The sequence below is a fragment of the Bidens hawaiensis genome, unplaced genomic scaffold, assembly GCF_021521415.1.
Source record: "Bidens hawaiensis isolate Kalapana, Puna unplaced genomic scaffold, B.hawaiensis_p1.1 tig00005028_1, whole genome shotgun sequence".
Taxonomy (NCBI): Eukaryota; Viridiplantae; Streptophyta; class Magnoliopsida; order Asterales; family Asteraceae; genus Bidens; species Bidens hawaiensis.
In genome coordinates, this window is record NW_027491319.1 from 1 (window position 1) to 23,973 (window position 23,973).

The window sequence follows — 23,973 nt, forward strand, 5'->3', positions numbered from 1 at the left end:
ATATATTTTTAGATGATTATTTAATACCGTTAAAAAAGAGTGATCATAGAATAATAGCAGATAACTTTAATTTATCATTTTCAAACAAATTAATCATCAGTTGACATTATGTTAAATTAAATTCTCCTGAAAATCGATCGATGATCATTAAGCGTGCAACCAATAATAATAATAATAATAATAATAATAATAATAATAATAATAATAAATAATAGGTTACAAAAATATAATTTATTTTATTTATCAGTGTCATATATAAATTTGGGTCTACTGATTGAGAATACCAAATGAGATATATAATATAAAATATACATTAATACAAGTTAGAAATTTCAAAGTACACACTTGATAAAACCTATTCTATTTTTTCTAATGTTAATGCACCTTGATAGTTAAAATCGACGAAACTCATCAAGCAACGGGGATCAAGGGGCCACACACCCAATAATGGGGTCCAAGAGGCAAACCCCCTTGGCTGGGGTTAAAAATGGTCTTCCGTATGGAAATGGCTCGGCCAGTACCAATTGTGGTCTTCAGCACCAAAGTGTCGGTTATTACCGACTGCCAACTTTGTTCTTCGATACTAAAACAGATGGTCGGTACGTATCAACTTATTTCTTCTATACCAAAATAGTTGATCATTTCCAACTTTCTTCTTCAGTACCAAATCTATTGGTCAATGCAAACTTTATTCTTTAATACCAAAATATATTGGCCAGTGTAAACTTTATTATTCAATACCAAAATCTACTAGAGTTACTTGGTACAAGGTTTGTTTGGATGGCTCTTTGCGGTTTGTGTAAAGCCTTAGAGTGGGAGATTGTTAGGTTTGTGAAGGATTTGGGTCAGTTATGGGCTTAGACTCTAATTGGTGACAACGAGAACAAGGGCTCGAGTTCGTTACTGTTTCTTGTTAATTAAGCTTTCAACCCTAGTTTTATATCTATTTCTACCCTTGCTATGTAATTGTAATATTTGCACCTTATCAATAAAATAACATAGCTGCAGCCCGTGGATGTAGGTCCCCGCCTAGGACCGAATCACGTAAAATTCTTGTGTCATATGTATTGTTTATAGTTTCGGTTTTTTCTGGTTGTTTAATCATTTGTGCTAGCGTGTTGTTTCCGCTGCGTGCTGCATTGTTCGTAACAAACCAATACCGACCCATTCAAAATGAAACAATTTGAAACCGTCGACTCTAAAATAGTCAATGAGGCTATGATTTGTAAATTGAAAGTTTCTCAATTTTACTCTAGCTATTAGTTTATTTATTTTTACTTAGCCTTTTTTAGGTAACAATGTAATATTGACAACACAAACCAACTCGGTTTCAAAATGAACCGGTTTAGGTTTGTATTTTTCTCTTTAATTTTTAAATTTATTACTCGCTTCCATACACAACTTTCTTATGAGCCATCTATTTTGGAAAAGTCTCTTTCTTCTAAATCTTAGTGAATAATATTTATACTTCGGGTATTTATTTTATAAACACGACCTATATGAGCTTCATAAGTGGTTTTGACTTTTGATGAAACAACCCGACCCACTTTCAACCTGAATTGATTTAGGCATAGGACCTGATTTGTATACTTTTTTTTAATTGACATTCCATTGATGTTGATGCATATAACCATGTGATATCATGTATGTGAAATTATCAATACCGGTTAATTAGTCGGTACAATAAGGGTGGTTCGGTTGATCTTAAAAGGACGGTTTGGAGTAGATCGTAAAACAATAGCTGAAAAGATAAATTTGTTTAAACTTAGTAGTCAAGTTTTAGTTTATATTTATCTTTTATTTTTGTTTATTTTGATTATGATTTTGAGTCGGTTTTCAATTTATTGTAGGGCAAGTTGTTAGCCTATTTAAACTCTTGTTTCTTTGTTTATTTTATTAAGTCAATCAATAAGAAAAGAGTCAATCAGTTGATCAATCTCATGGTCGGCCTTAGGGTGGGGCTGGGTGGTCGACGACCCTCAGCACGATACTCGCTAGGCTCAATCTTTTTTTTAAATTATATGTATTTTTATGAAAAAACGATATGTGTATTTAATGTTTAAACTCAATTATACAACAATTATTTTGGTCTAGTGACAAAGGGGTATGTGTCACACCCCGACCAAAGGCGGCGGAACATGCCGGGGTGCAACGATTGCTCATAAGCGCATGGCACTATTTAAAGCGACAATATTTAACAAACTCATTTCATTTCACAACATCGAAGATGTCAGATAACCAAATATTCATAACTCAAATACAACAAAATATAACAAAATATAGCAAATCAAATATTGTTCATTTTTGCTAATATCCTAACGTTATTTGTGACGTTTTCTTCACCGAACTCCATAATCAACCTAGATGCAAACCTGTAACATTTCATAAAATAAAGTTTAACAACACAAAGGTTGGTGAGCAATTCATAAGTTTGAACAATAGATATATAGTATGAAAAGCCACAAAACTAGTATACAAAACCATAAATAATAGCTATAAACTTGGATAAATAGTTATCGCTAACAAGTTAGCGACACCCAACTATAAGGGGTTGCAAAATAGTTTATGATTTTATAGTTATCGTTAATTGCATTACGTTAACGACACCTTGTCATGAGGGGTTGCCAAATGGTCTAGGATTTATAGTTCCACCATCCAAAAGCGATAAACACATAGTCAAATAAGCATAGAACACCAAATCGAGCAATTATTCAAGTAAGGTATACAACAACGTTTGTGGTTTAAGACCCAAGTATAAAACATTTAGTTTAGATAAGTTGAAATGTCACCCCCAAAATAAAAGATAGAAAACGGGGTATGAAGTTACTCACGTTCAAGTAATAAACTTGAAAGATTGATTATTTGGAGATTTGCCGGAACGACGAGTTTAACGTATGAAGCCTAAATAAAAGAAAGTCTTGGATTTAGAAAGGTTGTCTTGAAGATCTTTAAATAAAATAATTGTTGCAAAAACTAATCAATTAAAGTTCAAGGTTTAAAATGTAACTATTTAAGAATTTATAATAATAACCCTTTTCAAAAAATGTAAGTTTGCTCAAAACCGGGTTAAAGTATCTAACCTTAATATTTACTTAACCAATGTTAAGTAATAAGGTGGGGAAAATGCTAAAATGCAAATTCCATTAGGTAAAAGATACTAAAACGGATTTTTAACGAGTGTTCGGGTTGTCGGTTCGGGTCTTGACAAATGGTCAAAACCAAAGTCAACTTTCCAAAATATTAATTGTTATGAGATAACTCATTAAAACATACTAACACTTAACCAAGTATGTAGATCTATTGTTTAGAACTAACAACGCACGTTAAGCGAGTGTTCGGTTTTGTCGGTCCAAACTATGTTATGAGATCAAGTTGGATCCAACTATTCCAAGTACTTAGGAAAATAATTAAAATCAGTTTGTAAACTATTTTTTAAATAAATATACAAGTCTTGATAGCTAAAAACACACTTGTGTGTCTTAAGAGAGTAAAAGTCGGTATAGTTCAGTTTGGTTCGGTCTCCATCTCACAAATAGTTCATAGATGGTTTCTACATGCCCAAATATCATAGAACTTGTATATTGGTTTATAAATGAAGAAAACTTAAATTTTACAACAAAAAAAGTTAACTACAAGTCTTTCAAGCAAAAGTTTCGGTTTAGTTCGGTTTCCATCTCCCAACGAGTTCATAGATGGATTCCATATGCTTAATATCAAAGAACTTGTAAAAATGGTTTTTGAAACTCAAATCTAGCAATAAACATGTTTAAACAACTATTTTAACAAAACTAGTAAACAAAAGTTCGGTTTCCGGTTTGGACTAGTTTCGGTTAAACCGAGGTTAGTCTTATACAAACCCACACCATGGAACTTGTAAATAAGATGAAGAAACTAAAGGGTTAGAAGTTAGCCATAAGTGATATGTATAATAAGTTATGTGTGTGTAAATATATATCAAGAACACGAAGTCCTCCATGAAGCCTTGCCTTATGACATTCGAAACTTAACCAACCAAAGTCGGTGAAGTAACAAATAAAGGAAACAAGGGGTGTGTATTATATATATGTTGTACCACCATATTCAAGAGTTAGTAATGTTAGATGAACAAGTTAGAATGAAAGACTGTTAGTTTGACTTGAGAAGTCAAAACTTCAAGAATACATAAGAAATAACAGCCTTGAATCTATGAAGTTTTGAGAGAGTTTTTGGAGATGTAGCAAGAGTAAAATGAAGAAGATGGGTGTGTCTATATAGGGAAGGAGTGAAGGGTTGGGTATAAAGATTCTTTTATGGTTTGCATAAAAATGGGTATGTTTCAATGGTCAAACAATGCATAATATATAAAAAAACCAATATTTTATATATTTTAAATGACAAGATCCAATATTTTATATATTTGAAATGTTTGGGTTACAAACGGGTCGGGTTTACATAACAAAAGTGACCCGAAATTGACGAATGTCACAGTATGACTCCTAACCAAAAGGTTGTGAGTTATAGACTCATTTGAGACATGTTTAAGTTTCTTTTTATATGTTAAAAGTATGACTTTATGATCAATTCATTTGTGATAATTTTATAGTTTCATGTTCTAATAACTGGTTAAACGTGTTAACGAGGTATCTTCCGGAGTTTCGGTCTAGTGTATGTGATTATGTTACTGGACTGCAAGGAAGTTCAAAATTGGAGGACTACTGTGCAATATTGAAAAAAGATAAGGAGCTGCTAACTGGTTAAAGAGTTGTGTATATCTCATAAGGTTTGATTCGTCATTGATTTTTTTTACCGGTTCGTTGTTTCCATATTTCTTAGGAAAAGTTAGGGTTCGTTTTGCTTATACAGATGTAATCTTAAGATCAACTGGTATTTACTGATCTTAAGTGTTCTTTATATGGTTTGTTGTTGAATCTGTATAAACGATTGGGGTTTAATAAAATTGGTTTGGGTATTTCGTGTGTATATCCATGGTTGCTGATATTATACATAAGTTTTTACACAACCTAAATCATAATCAAGGAAACAAATTTAAAAATCATCTTTTTTTAAACCCAACAAAATACTCATTGTATTTAAGACCCAAAATATTTCGCCTTCGGCCCAATATTTTTTTTCAATTCTACGAGTCGACCTTGATCAATCTTTGCGTATTATTCTATTCTTGAGCTCCCGGTTTAACAATGTATTCATGTAGGTGATAGAAGGGATCAGAAAACATTTGAGAAGCTTCGTGATGAAAGGCAAGCAAAAAATTGATAAACTTTAAAGAGAACTAACTATTACATCACTCACATTCGGGTCCTGGTCGTTAGATATTGTACCACGATATTAGTAGTATTTCTTCATTTTTCAACCCATTGGTAAATTATAAACTTATAAACAGAATACAAGTGAGATTGCATTTGATACTCGTATGTTTAGTCCTCACCTCACACATACTTCGCTCTTTATGGTTGTTGTAGCTTCTGTTATTTATTATGAAGTTTGATAGTTTTTTAAACGTTTATTGATCATAATTAATGTGTATAAATCTATTTTGATAGATGGACCTGACACATTTAAGTCCCATTTAGCTGATTGTGTTACGGAGTATCTTTATTATAGTTATATACATTGTAACTTCTGATAGTTTTTATTATGTCGTGCTAGTTCCTTATTATTTGTTACTTTTGTTAAGTGAGTTATAATATAAGCGTGTTAACTATGTAGTGCCATTCGTGATATCAATATTTAATCGAGTTAAACGTCCAGTGTCGTGTAAATGACACATTTAGTCAAGCGTTTAATTTGTGTTCATGTTTTATATTTGTGTTAAACCACCATATTGAACACGACTGTTTAAAATAACACGACACATGTTTTTTAGGTCTAGCAAATTGGGTCGGTCGGCACGGGTTCGGGTCACTGGTTGGAACATGCTTGGGTCCGTATCGGTTCTAAGCAAAATGAGTTTGGTCATAACATGGATTCATGTCAAAATTGGTTATGCCAAAATAGAGTTGAGTTGAAATGAGTCATTTTAGATTAAAAAAAATACCAAAATAGGTTCACTCGTTATTTTTTTTATAGTGGCTAGGAGCGGTGGCAATGTTAGTGGCAGTAAGGTCAACTACAAGATGGTGTTGAAGGCGATAACAAAGAGTGGTACGACGGCGGTGGCGTCGGTGACAACAAGTAGGTGATGGAGATGACAATATTTATGAACGATGATAACCTATTAGAACCATGTAACTCAATATATAAGTTTCATAACAATTATCCAGTTTGTTTCCTAGCTTGAGAAACTAAAAAAAAAAAAAAAACTAATCACAATTTATATTTGCACGAATCAATAAACCATGATTGTCGAATATATGATGTATATAAAATACTAAAAAGTATATGTTTGATTCATATGTGAGCCCTAAGTAGGCCCATAATATAAAAAGTACCTATCATTAACAAATTATTGAATCTTGTGTTTCATAATTGTTTAGATAAAAGGCCCCAATCTACAATTAAACTCTTCATCTTCAGCCCAAAGCCTTCACTCACACAGATGATGGATGACACATAAACAAACATGACTCTTTAATCCTTTTTCATTTGCTTGCTTGCCTCTTCATACCCTTTTCAGCCGGCAATTTATCTAACTCTTATCAATCCGATCAAATTCCTTCAATTGATTCGATTCAATTTCTGGGTTTTGATTCCGAATCTTGATCCTCACAGGTGATTTTTTTTTTTTATGTTTTGAATCGTTCTTGATTTGATTTTGATTTAATTTGTGGGTTTGTTTCTAATCCGGATAAGATAATCGGGTTTTGATCAGAATTTGATTTTGTTTACCCAAATGGTCTGTTTTCATAATCCAATCCCGGTTAATAATAATTCACATAAATTATCAAAAAGAACTCCAATTTCAACATGTGAACAGTCTCCATCTGCTTTGATTGATTTGATCATATTAATTGCTGTAATTGGTGCTTGTGGCTTCCTGATTTATCCCTATGCAAATCTTTTATTTTTTCAAACTTTTGAATTTCTTGAAAAGATATCATTTTTAATCAAAGATGAGGTTCTTGAAGCACCCATGATATACGGGTGTCTAGGCCTTAGTATTTTCAGTGCATCAATGGCTGTTGTGGCTGTTACAATATGCACGTCTCATAAATGTGGTAAACCGGGCTGTCGCGGGCTGCATAAGGCGGCTGAATTCGATATCCAGCTCGAAACGCGTAGTAGTTTGAGCAGTTCTAGTAAATCAAGTTGTTCACATGGTGGTGGTAATTTGGGGAAGTTTGGGTTAAAGAAAGGTCTGTTTGAATTGCCAAGAGATTATAATAAGGAGTTAGAGGCTGAGCTCAAGAAGATGGCACCGATTAATGGGTGTGCGGTTCTTGTGTTTCGAGCCCGGTGTGGTTGTTCTGTAGGAAGGTTGGAAGTTCCTGGTCCAAAGAAGAATCACAAAAGGATTAAAAAGTAGGTAAAAGATGATTCTGTGATTATAAAACATGATTAAAATAAGTTGTCCGGATATATGAATGGTGGTGCATATACAAACCTTGGTATATACTTTGTGTTGAGATTTTGATATAAAGATTTAAGCTTTGATGTTCCTGTCATGTGTGGTTTGCCTTTTTTTGATATTATCCTTAACTTTTGCTTTTATGGTTGATTCTGTGGATGATTAGATTATGGTTTGTGGACAAATCATAAGGTTAACCATAGTGTTACATAAAATATTTAGTCGGATTACATATAATATATCACTGAATATATGATCTATTATAAGTATTGTCGCACCTCTCTTTTCAAAGGGTTTATTGTGCCCGTTTGATGCTGGACTATGTAGCGAAAATATATTAATCGGGGTGGTTCCTCTACGCCTAGTTATCTTTAAATACTTCCAAGTACGATGGTTAAAAGGAAATAACAAGAATTTAAAAGTTAAATCTTGAAGGTCATAAGGAAATCCTCGAGCTTTGGTCCTTACCTCCTAACGGTTCCCTGGGAGACATGCTTAAAAGTACATCATTTTATGTTGTGAATTCAATTAACAGACGAGTTTAAATAAAAGAGAGAAAAGCATATGTTACCTTGATTATATAGTTGGAAACAATTTATACATTCTATATAGTTGGCATGCGTTTAACGTGGCATCATGCGTGTAATAGGTGTCAATAAGCGCATCACACAATACCTAAATGTGAGCAACCCGATATGCATATGCTATATTATCCTCGTAACGAAACATCAATAAAAATTATAACGAACATCAATAAAAATAAACATGTCGCAATGATAAGTTTGTTTTTTAATATATATATATATATTTTAACATATAGAATGAAAAAAAAGTAAACTTGCCAACTACATGGATGGATAAATGACCAAAGTTGAAATTAATTCATATATTTACTAAAGTTAAGTAAAGTTAAGTGGACAAACTGTAATTATATTAAAATTAGAACTGTCAAAATCAGATAAATTTAAGTTAAAACTTTTAATCTTTAAATACTTGTAAATTGATGCAACTTTGACTTGTACTTTATAATTCGCACCTCGGTTTTGAATAAAATTTATATCAAAGTGTAGATAAAAATAAGAACTTTGCAACTGTATGTTTGAATATTTTTAAAATCTATCTATTATAATAAACGCCTACAATTTTTGTCACTTGTCAATACCATAGCCCTCCTCACCTTTTTTTTTCCAACCAATTTTCATATATGGTCTTTATCTTTTAAGTCATTTCAATATATAACATTAAAATTATAGATTTATTCCATTTCCAACTAAATCCATTACTACATATAATAAGTATTCTCCATATGGATTGACAAGAGACGAATAGGGAATTTTGAAGTGTTAATTAAAGTGTTTATTATGGTTTATATTCAAAATAATAAACAATAAACATTCGATTCATAATATGTGAACTAAGAACAATCGACTTGAACTAAATCCTGATAACGTCAGTGACTAAGGCTTAACCTTTAATACCTAAAATTACGTATGATTTTAAAACTAAAAGTTTTTGGGTTGACCCGAAACCTAGAATTCTGACCCAAGAACCAACCCGAATTACTTCGGTTAAGGTTCGGGTTAGTATTTTCTTGGGTTCGAGTTTCTCGGGTCGGGTTGGTTTGGGTTGAGGTACGGGTTTTCTTGGGTTGGGTTTCATGTTACGGGTAAAAGTAACAACCCTACTTTCAACAATTATAAATAAGAATCACTACCTTCACTTTATGCAACTTTAAATACTCTAATATTCTTTTAACTCAAAATAATCAAACATGGTTTTAATGTTAGTATGTATTTTTCATTTTTCTGGCAATTACATTCATATGAAATAAACAAATCATTTTGTTATATTTAAATTTGTGGTTTTTATATTGCTTGATTATACAATTTTTAATTGTAAAATATAAAGTCAATTAAAAATTTGTCCTACACGGAATATTAATGACTACAAATTTATCATGATCAATCAATTTCAAATTGTAAAGATTCTAAGGATGATTATATCATCAAAGTTCAGGTATATGGAGTTTGGGATAATCATGTTTTTTTTTCTTTGGATAAACATGAGCAGATGTTCTTAAATGACATCATATTAATTGATTAAAAACTATGATATTTTATGTGTATGAATATTTTTTTTATTAGTATCTTGGATGTATATTATCATTTATCTAGAGTTGGTATGTACTTGGAGAACATTTTTTGTCACACGGACAACTATATATGGCTATATCATGAGTTATAAGCAAGCCAATATGTTACTTTATTAAGAGTTACAAGAAGACATGAACTAAAGATTTTGATTTTTGATAAACAATGTATATCTGCTAACGCAATGACAAATGTAGTGTAAAAGGAAGTTTTAACCTATTTGTATCATTTTTTTGTAATCTTAGTTAGGTAATTTTAATTTAATTGTAATTGTATTAACAATATATGATCAATTTGTTGACTGTATTTCACTTAATGATCAAAATTTAAAATTTTCAACAATTATCCGTGTAATACACAAGACTCAAACTAGTATACAATATACTCAAGGATATAAAAGAAATAGATTTGAGGAATGTGTGGAGAAAGATGAATGGATTGAAATATAAATACTGGCTAAATTTACAAAAAAAAATGCAAAGATAAAGGAGAAATAGTGTAATTATATAATACCAAATTAATTGTTGCGTAGGATGTGTTGTTGAAAAGACACTTTTAGTCCTTAAAATTCAAAAATGGATGCTTCAACACTTGTATTTGTTGCAATGAGTTATGTACCTCTTAAATTTAAGAGGTCCCTAACTCATGTATTATATATAGTAGAGATAAACTGCTTGGTGTTTATATGTGTCCATTCTATTTATTTGTTGTATTGTGAATTAAAAATCCAAACAAACATATGAATGCATTTGGATAGTCACGATGTGTTTTTTATGCGCTACACCCAAATTCTGATAACGGAAATATCACAAAAATACGAAGATTTTGAAATAATATTAGAGTTTACTACAACAATGTAACAACTACATTCAATAGAAGTCACGTAACTAACATTCTACAAAATCATACTATAGGGACTATTTGTAGTCTTCTAATTGTCCACCGACGTTTTTCACTGTGAGCTTGAACAACCTTGCCACCTTGGTAAACAATTAAAACTGATTTAAAAGGATAAGCAGCGAAATAACTACCATTTTTTGTTATTTTATGAACACACAACAAAAACTAATAAAGAAAATATGAGATAAGGAAGAGGAAATAACTACCACAAATACGATGGTGTATAGTGGTTTTAGTGAAACACAATAACTTAAACGTGTGCCATTCAATTCCCTTGATCCTCCACAAAATGTATTCTTTATGAAGTGAACATATATATAAAATCCAAAATATGTGTATTTTATCATTTCACTAACATGGTGGTGATCATCAAGTGAACACATATATTTATCCTTCTCCCTTATTGATGTTTAGAAGGAATCACAAATCTAAAAAAGATTACAAGCATCTTAAGGGGGTTGATGGATTGAAAGATTTTCATATTCTTCTTGCTTGATGATCTTGAGACCTGGGATAGGATATAATCACTCTAAGAATGTTTGAAAGTTGTTGAAACCTATGTCACTTTTTATTATTAAAGGAGCTAAAGGATATCTTTATCGGAGAAAGTAACAATGTTAAATGCATATAAGGGCATCTCCAATGGTTAACCTAAAAGACGTTTAAAATCATGTGGCGGAGAGAGTGTTAGGCCAAAGGGTAGTGGGGGTGAAGGAGCCGGCGTGGTCCAGGTGACGGCCTAGGTGGCTCGCGAACACCGCTACACCCTTCAGGTGATCAGGGGCGCGGACGAGCCCCGTGGCCAGGACCGCAGGGCGATCAAATAGCCTTTGGCTAGTTTAAGTTTAAAGTAGCCGCTGGATCACTTGGGGCTCGCGAACACCTCTACACCCTTCATGTGATCAGTGGCGCGGACGAGGGGGTTTGATCCAGGGCCATGTCATCACCTACGTGTCGGGTTTTGATTGGATCACTTGGGGCTCAACCAAGCCCCATTACCCTTAGCCTTATGTGGAGAAGAAAAGAGTTTTTATTTTCAAAGTGGGTGTTTGTAAGATAAAAGTAAGGGCATCTCCAATGGTGCTCCTACAAACCATCTATATCAGAGGTGGGGTTGTAAAGGAGAGAGAAGAGCAGAGATAATGAAGAGAGAGAAGGTGGAGCTGGGTGAGGTGACGGTCCTTATGTCAAACCCATTGAAGGTGCTCTAAGAGAGGGGAGAGAGAAATGAAAGAAAAGTGAAAAGATGGTGATGATGTTGAGGTGTTTGAAAAAAAAAATACCTCTACCATTGGAGATGCTCTAACAAAGAGTGTGCAATATAAATATATCGAGATAAGGGCACCATGATGTATGATGGTTTTGATGAAGGTTGACCACTCCAATGTACGTCTACTCCTCAATCACCAATAAAAAGTTATCTTTACTATCAAACGTTTATCTAAATTCGGTAGAGATCATTACAAGCTTCTCCATAGCAAATGTATTGATCACCTAAAGTCCCTTTCTTCTTTATAGGGATAGAGAACCTTAACCTCTTCATTATATTAAACTCAAAAGTAATCACCAAAACATGAAGATTACAAGTAGAGTGGTGTTAAAGCTAAACTACTTTTAGAAGCGGCACAGCTTGTTGCTCGCTTACCCATTATCTAGATGTAGTTCGGCTTGTGTTTATATGTGTAAGGAATAAGATTAAAATCAAAAAAATTTTAAAAACTTTTAGCTATTCACTTTCTTTGCTTGTTAATCTTAAGCTTTGATATGGATCAATGAATTAGTTAATTAACTCAAAAGTACAACTGTTCTTTGTATTTTATTTTGATTTTTGAGAGGTAAGCTAAAAGGTTTGAGTATGACAATGTGTTGCTTAAACAACCAAAAAGGAGAGAGATAACAAAAACAATTTAGAGGCTGGATAGTCAACCATGTATCTACCGTATCCTTTCTTTGTTTTTATATCTCAAAAACGAATCCGTTGATGAATATCCCAAACAGTGGTGTCGACTCTTTAAGCATTCTTTAATTACCACAAAATCAAGGATCTTTATTTGTTATCTTAAGCAAGGAAGAGAAACAAATACTTCAAATGTTAACTATATCTTTTTGAATCACCCAACTAGCCATTTGGCTATTTCCACCTCAAAGATCATCATCATCATCATCATCGTACTCAGTATATCCCACCAATAGCAATGCTATGGTAGGGTCTGAGGAGGAAAAGATGTAGACATCCTTACCTCTATCCCATAGGGATAGAGAGGCTGCTTCCGGTGAGACCCCCGGCTCGATAGTAGTTTTGCATCAAGCCTTGGACATAAGGCACATAGCACTCAATCATCGGGACACCAGCTGATTGGTGCATGTGCCCTTGTCTTTCGGCTATCAACGCCACCACATGATACCTGATTAACCTTCCGCCGCTTTTAACGTTATTTTCACGAGATTAGTAAAATAACGTCAAAGATCACTACCTATTTTGCTTAAAATTAAAATGGTTTGACTGGTTTTGATTTTGAAATTACTTCTACACCGGAAGATACCCTAATATTGGTTGGAGAAGTTTTACAAAAATCAATCTCTAATTTCATTCTTGAGGCACCAACTTATTTTATTTTGTTTGCTACAATAGTCGCACTAAAACTAACCGAATTAACATCCGTTGTAGCCCGCAAGATTCATTTCACTTAAACAACTATATATTTTGGGTTTTCGTTTCATTTGTTATAAGACCATCCTCTATGGGTGTCATTGGAGCTTCGATGCCCCTGCACACCGCAGATGGACACTTTGGGGGGGGGGGGGGGGGGCTTCACAACGATGTGCGCGGATGGGTGAATTTTGATGGGCCCTCCCTCTCTCCATCTCTCTTACACACACATGCATATGTATATGTGTATATATATATAATGGGGCGTCCTAAAGACTTTAAAGTTTAAACCACAACGAGGCATTATAGGTTGGGGCTTCGATGCCCCCCGGTACTCACGTAACTCTAATGTTGCATTGCGAAGGGGCTTCGATGCCCTCCACTATAGAGAACAGTCTAATAGGATTAATACCCTAGTTTAATTAGAAAATTAATTTGGTAAATATGATCTTTACTTTTGTAGATAATGAAAATCAAAGTAATTTCGAAATTTGAAAGATAATAAACAAATATAAACTTAAATGTTGATGGTCTATCATAAAAAAATGATAATGACGTTGACAAAAGAAAAGAAATGGTTTTGGGGAGAGAGTGACACTGTGGAATGAATAATCCATGAACCTCCTCATCTAATAAATAATAATAATCCAGGGTTTTCAATTTCTTATTATTCATGGATTCTCCATCGCTTTCAAATCAACTCGATATCTTTCAGATTTACAGACGCTATTGCGGTATAATACCTAAATCCCTAATTATTCCTTTCTCTTTATTATTATAATCATCCATTATTTTCTGTTTATTAGATCAATATGTTCAATTAGGGTTCAATTTCATATGTCTGGCTATCCATACGTTAATTGTAACTTAAGTGAACTGTTAAATATTATTATGTGAATAAAGAAGAGGTATTAGTTCGAGTAGGAAGTTAGACGCATGTATATATGTTTGTAGACAAAATATAACAGTCATGATCATACTGTTTGAATATATGTGTTTGTATACCAAAGCTAAATCTTGTTTTCTTCACAATATTTTTGCAGAAATCGCGTTGGACGTGTATGCTTCTGAGGGGGATGGTTACAGGCACGCTAACGAGTCGATGAAAACTAAATTGGCCAGGGAGGGATTGTCCCGGCTTCTAGAATTGGTTGAGTCGAGGGTGTATAAAAGGTATCTGTCTATCAAAGTTTCAACTTAGATGCAGAAACATTATTATTATTATTATTATTATTATTATCTATGCAGTTAATGCCGATAAATATCGGATATCGGTCTAGGACCAACATTTGAGATATCGGTTATCGCAGTGGGATATCGGTAATTTTAATATCATGTAGAATTATATATATAGAGCAATTTAACACTAACAATTCAGTATACTATCCTACCATTAACAAATTAACCTTTTGCAACTTGCAAAACACTATTAATTGTAGCAAGTAGGAACTGATTAAGACTTAAAACACTAACATTAAACACTAAAAACTGAGAATTAAGGCTTAAAATATTGATATAAGATATATCGATGATATATCAGTCAAATATCGGTTCAATATTGGTCAATATTGCCGATATTATCTGTACCGATATTCTAACCAGTATTTCTCATGAGAACCATTTACTGATATCGGCAATGTTGACTGCATAGATTATTATTATTTTTATTCGTACTTGAGAATGTGGCATCACTTAAAATTGGTTGATATTGATGAACACTGCGTTATTGCTCATGACAGGATGTCAATCTTTGAAGAGCTTTCTGTACTTATGTCAAGGCTTAATTTGATGGTGAGATGATGATCATTTCAATCTTATAATGTGTGTACAAAATATATGTATTATTATTAAAGCACCAATGTACTAGTAACTATGTATTATTATTAATACACCAATGTACTATCTGTGCAGGTAGACTCCCATGAGTTCTCAAGATTCTATAATTTTGTATTCTTTATTTGCCGTGAAAACGGTCAAAGAAGCATCAGTAAGTGGGATATCAAATAAAAGTTTATGATCGTCTTACAAACATATAACATTAATCTGATTTTTCTGAATAATATTTTCAGCTGTAAGTAGGGCAATTATGGCTTGGAAATTAGTTTTGTCTGGAAGATTCAGATTACTTAATCAATGGTGCAGCTTCATTGAGGTACTCATAAGGATATTTCAAATTACATTTGAGATGTTGCATAGTTTATCAATTGAACCAAACGAATATTTTGGAATTTGACATATAGGATAATCAGAGGCACAATATCTCTGAGGATACATGGAGGCAAGTGTTGGCATTTAGTCGCTGTGTACATGAAAATCTCGAAGGATATGATCCCGAAGGTAATAACATAAATACTTGCCCCTGTCATATATGCAACAGTATCTAATATTTATATATGGTTTTGTTAGGGGCTTGGCCTGTTCTGATTGATGAGTTTGTTGAGCACATGTATAGGTATACACAATCTTTACCCCCTTGAAGTTCATATGATCATATAAAACCTATTTACATATATTTGGTGCAGGGTTAGTGGATCAGAAGATACTCATAAGTTAGGTTGCACATGTGGTGATTTAGAAGACCAACCGATTCATGAGACTCTACCTGGTATATCATCACTAGCAACAAAAAAATAATAAGAAACTAAAAAGTAGAAACATCCTGATAATCTGTTCTTAAACTTGCAGGATTGAAAGTGTACCCCGGGGCAAAGAGAAAGTTGGAAGGCCAAGAATTAGAATCCATGGATGGCATCATCATCTCCAAGAGAAGGCACACTGTGGACCATGTGAAACATAACAGCCCGTGTGCGGTTGAGGGCGGTCTTTCAAAAGGTTTTGCAAAACTTTTTTCAAATCATTCTTGTTTGAAATTTGATCATGAAAATAGAGTGTCATTTACATAGAGAATTTTATGTTTATGTATGTGAGGGGCTTTTTAAACCATAACCATCCATTTTTCATCTTCTTATTGAGTCTCACATTACATTCATCATTGTTGAGTATTTCATGGTGTATTATGTGCTCTATATACAAAATAATTCAATGTCTTTTGTAGCTATCATTATATGTATGTGTTTTATGAATCCATTAGTTATACATACATTTTAGTTAGAACCAAATTTACCACTGATACTTAGCAGCAACAAAAACATCCTCATAATGTTGAGCAGCATTGTTCCAACTAAGATCCCGTGCCATCCCCCGTTTTTGGATCCCCTTCCAGCTCTGCTTATACTCTCTATAAGTCAACAAACAATTCCCGAGTGCGTGGATCAGTTGACCGGCCTCGGCTCTGCTAAATGTCCATCCTACTCCTGACTCATTGAAAGGGTCAAACGGCTCAACCGTGTCTCTCAAACCACCCACCGCGTGTACAACAGGCACGGTTCCATAACTCATAGCATATAATTGATTAAGCCCACACGGCTCGAACCTTGATGGCATTAACAATATATCCACACCTGCAGTGATCCGGTGAGCCATTTTGACCGAGAACCCGACCCATCCTCGGACCTTTTCTGGGTACCGGTTTTCCATTTCTCTAAGCATTTGTTCAAGGTCGGGTCTTCCTGTACCCAACATGACCAGTTGTGCATCTTGGTCAACTATCCATGGAACACTCTCGGCTATTAAGTCAACACCCTTTTGAACATCAAGTCTTCCAATGAACCCAATTAGCGGAACATCGTCTCGAACCGGTAACCCAAGCTCTTTTTGCAGGGCGGTTTTGCATTGTGGCTTGCCGGTTTCGAGTGTGTTTATAGAGTAATTAGTGTAACCATCTGATGATGCTAAGTGGGTGTCGACTTCAGGGTTCCAATCTGTCGTGTCGATTCCGTTGACAATACCTTTTAGTTTCCAATTGTTTTCGTTTATTATGTTGTGTAAACCCCAACCGCCCTCGCTGGTCTTTAGTTCCCACGCATATCCGTGACTCACGGTTACGACACGGTCAGCTGTTTTGAGACCCGAAGCAAAGATGTTGAAGTGTTCACCTCCGACAGGATCATACAATCTGAAAAGATCCAAGTAGTGTGGTGGTAGATCCACATGACTAAAATCATCAACTGGACCGCGCCCCTGAAAGTTAAAAAATTAAAAACAATTTCGACTCGTTTATGAATAAATCCGAATGAAGGTAGCCAACCTGATGAGCTATGTTATGGATCACAAGGACGGATCTTGTATATCGCATCAATCTGTTGTCACGATAATATGCTTTGAGATAAACCGGTAACAATGCGGTATGCCAATCGTTTGCAATGAAAACCAAATTTCCGTCTCCATAGCATACGCCCCCGCACGGGATGTACCATGGAACCTATAGGTAACGAGTTGTTAGTTCGACGAGAGTTTATATATGAATTATAATTATTATAGTTATGATTCAATGGCAATGTGATTGACATCTTGTTTTTTGAGTTGTACCTCAACAGCTGCTTTGCAGAACAAAACCATGCGTCTTAGAATGCCCTACAATAATAAACATCAACCGAATATCATTAGAAAAGAAAGAGTCGTTTTTGTTTATCTTCTCTAATTAGAACTTATGCGACTCGAGTACCTCGCGATCCCCTCCATATATATTACTTCCCAAGTTGTTAAACATGTGACATCTGATAAAAACAAAATCTACACCATCAATGAATGTTTGAAGGTACTGCACATCCACATCCTGAAAATAAAAGTACAATCAGTTACCTACTTGTAACAATATTTAAGCTCAACTCGATTCAAGCAATTAAAATGACGTGTACTTCATTGCATACCTCCCAACCGACTTTATAACGTCTCCTAACCCCGGTATCTTGAACGTCACCATAATCACCATACATCGGTACGACTACCTAAATACTTACAGAAAACCAAACATCAAGACTCCCGAGTGTACGTTTTAGCACACTTTATAAGGATAGCATGTATTAATAGGTCAAACGTTACCATTACTCTGTGCCCGCGCTGAGCCAAAGCCTTCGGTAAAGCACCAGCAACATCACCAAGACCGCCTATAGATGCATACATAAATACATAATTATAAATTATTCAAATACAGGTGTGGTAGAATATTGAATCGAGATTTGGTTGTAACGACTTAAATTTGGTACCTGTTTTAGACCAGGGAGCGCATTCGGCTGCAACCAATATGACATTCATTACATTTGGGCCCGCTAAAGGAAGGGATTCAACATCATCACTTGCAGGAACATCTGCTTCATCTGATGTTGGTTCGCTTGTCACGTCGGTCTCGTTTTTATCTTCATCATTGTGTCTATTAACCACGGGTTGTAGGGTGTCATCTTCAACCGCATCAACAGCGATATTAGATAGCTTGCTAGCAGTGTGGCGTTCATTGAGAAAGCCTTCTGTTGTTTCAACTATACTCTACAAAGAAAAAGTAATTGTAATTTCAGGTTGTTTAGCAGAAAATATAAACAGAACTGATATGCTAAAGTAGTTAAGTCTTTCTTTAACATTCACTGCAAATGAGGCCAAGTCTTAAATTCAGCTTAGTTTTATTCTTTGAAATGCTATGTATTTATTCTTTCAAATCCAAATTTTAAATTGCTTTAGACTTTTCTAAATATAATATAACCTCTTATTTTAATTATTTATTTTTATTTGAACACTATTATCAACTTAATTTTCTTTCGGTTATATACTCTTATTTATCATTATTTTTTTTATAAATGATCCAAATTATTAGAAATTCAAATTATTATAATATAACATTAATGTTTGAAATTTTCGAATTAGTTCATATGTTAATATAATTTATCGTGGTTTTACAAATTCATATTGAAAACACTCTACTTTTCATACGTTTATAATGACATGCTTTAGAAATATTACAAATACGAGACCAACTAAAGTAGTTTCCAAATACCGTTATAAAACTATAAACTAAACTTATAAGTTTTCATAGAACCATTAGCATCTTAACTTAAATTTGGTAATGAGTTTTCAAAAATAGTCTTACCCGAACCAAACCGAAAAACATGTAACCAAGTTGATAGATAGATTCCTAACTGAGGCAAATCAATCTATTTAGCCGGTTTGAGATTATAAGCTTTGGCCAAAGTTAAATTTTTATTTATCGGATATCAAGTTATATGTATGTATTTATAAAATTTACATGAACAATTTTTATCATATTTATTACTACTAGCAAAAACTAGGATCACACGGTGCATAATATACCTGTACATCTGTTAGCCTTGCAAATTCCTTCATAGTTTCCTCAGTTGTAACTTGAACCTTCGTATCACCACTGCCATCAATCTTGGAGCTATTTTTTCCGGTTGCCATGATCCTCCGTGCATTAGATACAAATGTGAACCCAGTTAGTGATTTTCTGGGCTTCTTATGTGCGAACAAGGGGTTCTGGAATGGACGACGATTATTTAAAACAACCGTTCTTTCGATTGAATTGTGATCGATCACAAACGGCATGGAACACATGGTTGCCATTAAGGTGTTGGATCAATTATCAAATGTGTCAAGAGACTTTTGCAGGGAATTAAGGTTAAAGAGTAGCTAGAAGTAATAAGTTGAATATGTAGAAAACTAATCGGTATCTTGAAACTAAGAATCCTATTGGATCAAGTGGGTCCCACGGAATGAGGGAATATGGAACACGAGCACAAAATCAAAAACTCCAAATTTGATCAAATGGGTGGTGCTCGTTGAAGATAGTCGGACCTACATTACACGTATTCATTACAGGTTAAGTGTTTAGTAACGATGATTTATACTATGCCCTTTATTTATACAAATTATTAAATTTTCAAATTATTCAAATTTCTTTGTGAAAACACACTTTTTATGAATCCGCTAAAAACTCTCTAGGAGTATCCTGTGCGTGAAAAGATATTGAACTTGAAAATTTGTGTGCATCTCGCACAAACAAATCAATGAACGGGTGACATTTGATTTGCACACATAGAAATCTATGGACGCTGATTTTCGCTCAAAGATTTTGAACTTTTCTCACTACAGTTTTAACTTTCCACACTAGAATTTGTACTTTTCACACTAAGAGTTCGAACTAGATTGTTGTATATGCTAATGTTGGGTTCCAAAGACACAATTTGTGATGACGTTACTAGTGACATGATTATAGGGTCATAAATTATCAAGAAAATGTTTAATTAAATAACCAAAGCAACAATGTATTATTGCTTGCTATTTGAATATAATAATAATAATAATATAGAAGTTTAACATAAGTATCATGTTATGTTTCTTGTTATCCGGAGAAATAACAATAGTATTTACAACAACGTATAATAAATTCTTTGTATGGTAAATAATGTTTTTACGTCAATATGTATCTAGTTGAGATCGTATTTAGTTGAGATTGAATGAGTAAATAAACTTAATCATTCTTATGTATACAAAACAATATTAATAATATTCAAATTACTATAACAAATGATTTTTTTCTTTTTTTTTTTATATTTCTTTTTGAAAAGGCCAAACATACTACAAATGAAAAAGAAAACCTTACAAGCCGCAAGAGACCCGAACTTACAAGTAAAATGAAGAAACAAAAACAAATAACCAACCAAGCCATAAAGGATTAATGATAATAGTTAAATTTACACCAGACTTATTAAAAAGTAGAGAGAAATGTAATATTTTTTTTATTGTAATTACAGAGATAAAAAATTCAGGATAAATGATAGGTTAAGAATGATCTTTAACTCCTATTATTCACAAGAAAGATGACATTTTATATCGACCACCAATTTGTCCACCAATAGTTGGTGCAAATGATTGTACGATACTTCATAAATTACACGTGCATGAAATGGCCAATTTTAATGTTTTTGTTTGCTTTCTGAAGTTGACTCGTGCTTTGCATGTCCACATGTCCAGATTCGAACATATCTTGATAAAATGTTTTTAGTACAAGTCGTGTACAACTATACACCCACCTACTTAAAAACTAGCCGTGTGTCCGCGCGATGTAGCGGGGCGTGCACACAACTTTAGATTGAATGCACAGTTCGTGTCGGTACATACGTCACCTGATGACAGTGCGCACGCAGTCTAAAATTGGACATGTAACTCGTGCAAAGCCAGTTGCGTGTAATCGAAGATTGAACACGCGTAACCGGACGGGAATGTACGTTACGAACATTAAAACATGCTTAACCAACACCACACGTTTAATTCATGCCGATTAACGGTGTAGGGTGTTCGGTTGAGCCCTTAGCAAGATTGGGTTATGTGCGTTACGTGGTGATGGACACGTGCTTATCGGCCCCGGTACAGGTAAACAACGGTATCTGCGTAACATGTAACGAAAATCAAAAGGCAAACTTGAAATATACAGTAATTCAAAACAAATCATTTTTTTAAACCAACCCGTTTGGCCTCAAACCCGTTCCGACTCGTCAACATTCTGACCTAAGCCCTTTCTACTCGAACCCGAACCAAATTAACATTTTTTTGTATTGACTCATTCTGACCATAATGTACTTTTGCAAATAACCCGAGCTCGCCCGACTCGACATGTTACACGGTTTTATTATGGTAAGCGTAACATGCTAACTTTTGAAACTAAAAAACTATAGCAATATCATAATCAAATTAAAGAGAATAAAATGCTCGTTTTTATGATGTAATTTTTTTTAAAAAATATTAACGAGTGAAAAAGTTATGGTCGTTAAAAAGTCGTGGGGTAGTTAGTTTTGAATTAGGAGGACATATGTGTAACTATGATTAAACTTTACAAAAAAGGTAGTGAAGTTGAGGGACCAAAGTTGTAAGTATATTTTGAAAAAAATGATAAGTTATGTAAGATTTGTGAGTAAAGACTTAATTACCCATAGTTTTTAAATTTGTGATGCATTATGTGTTGTATATAAAGCAATGAATTTAGTACTCTTAAAATTTAAGAGGTACCTAACTCATGCTTTATATATAGTATAGATAAATTGAGTCATTTGCTATTTATTACTTTAGCAACACTTCATAAATATATTAATGGGTTTTGCACTTATTGAGTTGGGCCATATCAAATGCTCAATTAATAACTAGCTTTAGACTTTATTAAAGCCCAAATAACTAATAACTAAACAGGACTTCTCCCGAAATCCTGAATCTATAATTTTTTCTGTTTGGTTGTTTCAAATCAAAGATTACAACTACATGAGATGTTTAATAAGGGAGTATTTGTAGAATGTATAGGCTACTGTAGTTTTATATGCTGAAATAGTTTTATATGCTAAAAGTACAAGTGTTTATGTAGAATGTATAGACTATTGTAGAATAGGTATTTTTGTAAATTTGCTAATGGTTCAAGATTAAATGCAGAAAATTGGTGTATTTAACTCCAATTTCATAATCGATTTATGATTCTACAGCCCCATATACATCAGTTTATTCATTAAATCATCAATTTTCAAACGATCTGAAGATTCTTGATATTCAACGACGTTTTATTTTGATTTTGGTTTTGACTTTTGGAGATTTCGTAGTTTTTTTTTACATGACAATCATAGATTTTTATATTTCATAGAAACATCCAAACGATTTACAATAAAGTGGCAGGTAAGCGGGCAACAAGCTGCGCCGCAACCCCCTTTTGGATAGCAAACCCAATCCGACTAAAAACAAAGTTTTGATTCTTATGGGCTGATACGTTACTATACACAACTTTCTGAACCCTATTCAAAAGGTCCACGGCATCCGGAGCTAAGAAACCAAAAGTGTCAAAGGCGAAGGGGATAAACACGTGTTGATTCTCCAAACAAGCTCTCTCGTGTTTAGCAACCTTGCTCGATGCCGCCTTCAATGCTGCCTGGCCTGCTAAAAATCCAGTGTCCCTAATCCCAACAAGAGGGGACACTACTGTGAGGTCGACACAAGCGTGTTTTCCCCCTACCCACCCAAAAACAAGTATATCGGCCAGTCATAATGTAGATCTTCCTTCTTGAGCCGAAATTCCGGCTCGTTTAAGAACATCGCATAGAACATCCCTCACCAAATCATGCCTGTACTTAAACCCAGGCAACTCTTTGCAGTGAACCGCATGCTCGCCAAAAGAATCCAAACAAACCTTACGGCAAACCGGGCACGGCTCATCTACCGGAAACAAAGGGATCATTAACTGATACTTCAGGATGGCCCGATACTCCAAAGCCGACATATGTTGGCCCAATCCTTCAATAGGGAGAACACTTAAGAAATCTTGAGCCCGAGGAGCCCGAAGACACTCACACACCGCTTTTTGACGAGAGGATAAATCAAACTTCATTTCCAAACTCTTGATGATTCCACTATAAAGGGCACTCGCCAAAGCATGTTGGGCTTTAGGGGAGGGGGGGGGTGTCTTTATTAGAGAAACCGCTAATGTCAAAATCGAGAAGTGAAATGTGCAACCGATCTATCGCACTCCCATAATCGGAGTCAAACCCATCAATACCACAACCTCGAAGAATGTGGTCTTGTAATTCCCAAGATTGCGCCCTCGAGGCCACAAACGCATAAGTAGAAACGTCTGAAGCTGAACATAAACCCAAACCTCCAAAACGAGTCGGAAGTGATGCCAACCTTCATTGAAAATCTCCAAATAAGGGACCACCACAAACCAAGTTGTCCTCAATCGCCCCCCGAAGGCCATTGTCAAACACATAAACTGCTTCCCCTACATACACAGGTTGGCATATTCTAAGACCAAACAACAACTTTCCAACTCCCATACATGAGCGGAGCAAAAGGAGCTCGCATTGAGGGTCCCGCAAATGCGAGAGATAGCTCAT

The 23,973-nt window shown here is 34.3% G+C and overlaps 3 protein-coding genes across 3 annotated transcripts; 2 read left to right on the forward strand and 1 right to left on the reverse strand.

Moving 5' to 3' along the window:
* Window positions 1-6,487: 6,487 nt before the first annotated feature.
* Window positions 6,488-7,744, forward strand: LOC143628544 (uncharacterized protein At5g19025-like). Its single transcript, XM_077098106.1, has one exon. The coding sequence runs from the start codon at window positions 6,830-6,832 to the stop codon at window positions 7,460-7,462; it is 633 nt and encodes a 210-aa protein (XP_076954221.1). The 5' UTR covers window positions 6,488-6,829; the 3' UTR covers window positions 7,463-7,744.
* A 6,043-nt stretch (window positions 7,745-13,787) lies between these two features.
* LOC143628593 (defective in cullin neddylation protein AAR3-like) lies at window positions 13,788-16,248 on the forward strand. The gene is made up of 9 exons (XM_077098143.1): window positions 13,788-13,938; window positions 14,248-14,377; window positions 14,944-14,995; window positions 15,116-15,191; window positions 15,274-15,356; window positions 15,445-15,541; window positions 15,611-15,656; window positions 15,727-15,809; window positions 15,890-16,248. Exons 1-9 carry the CDS (start codon window positions 13,878-13,880, stop codon window positions 16,105-16,107), a joined length of 846 nt encoding a protein of 281 aa, XP_076954258.1. The 5' UTR covers window positions 13,788-13,877; the 3' UTR covers window positions 16,108-16,248.
* On the reverse strand, window positions 16,240-19,732 carry LOC143628592 (granule-bound starch synthase 2, chloroplastic/amyloplastic-like). The gene is made up of 8 exons (XM_077098142.1): window positions 19,403-19,732; window positions 18,310-18,586; window positions 18,146-18,210; window positions 17,974-18,051; window positions 17,769-17,879; window positions 17,633-17,677; window positions 17,352-17,525; window positions 16,240-17,284 (listed from the first exon to the last, which is right to left on the reverse strand). Exons 1-8 carry the CDS (start codon window positions 19,670-19,672, stop codon window positions 16,325-16,327), a joined length of 1,980 nt encoding a protein of 659 aa, XP_076954257.1. The 5' UTR covers window positions 19,673-19,732; the 3' UTR covers window positions 16,240-16,324.
* Between the last annotated feature and the right edge of the window lie 4,241 nt (window positions 19,733-23,973).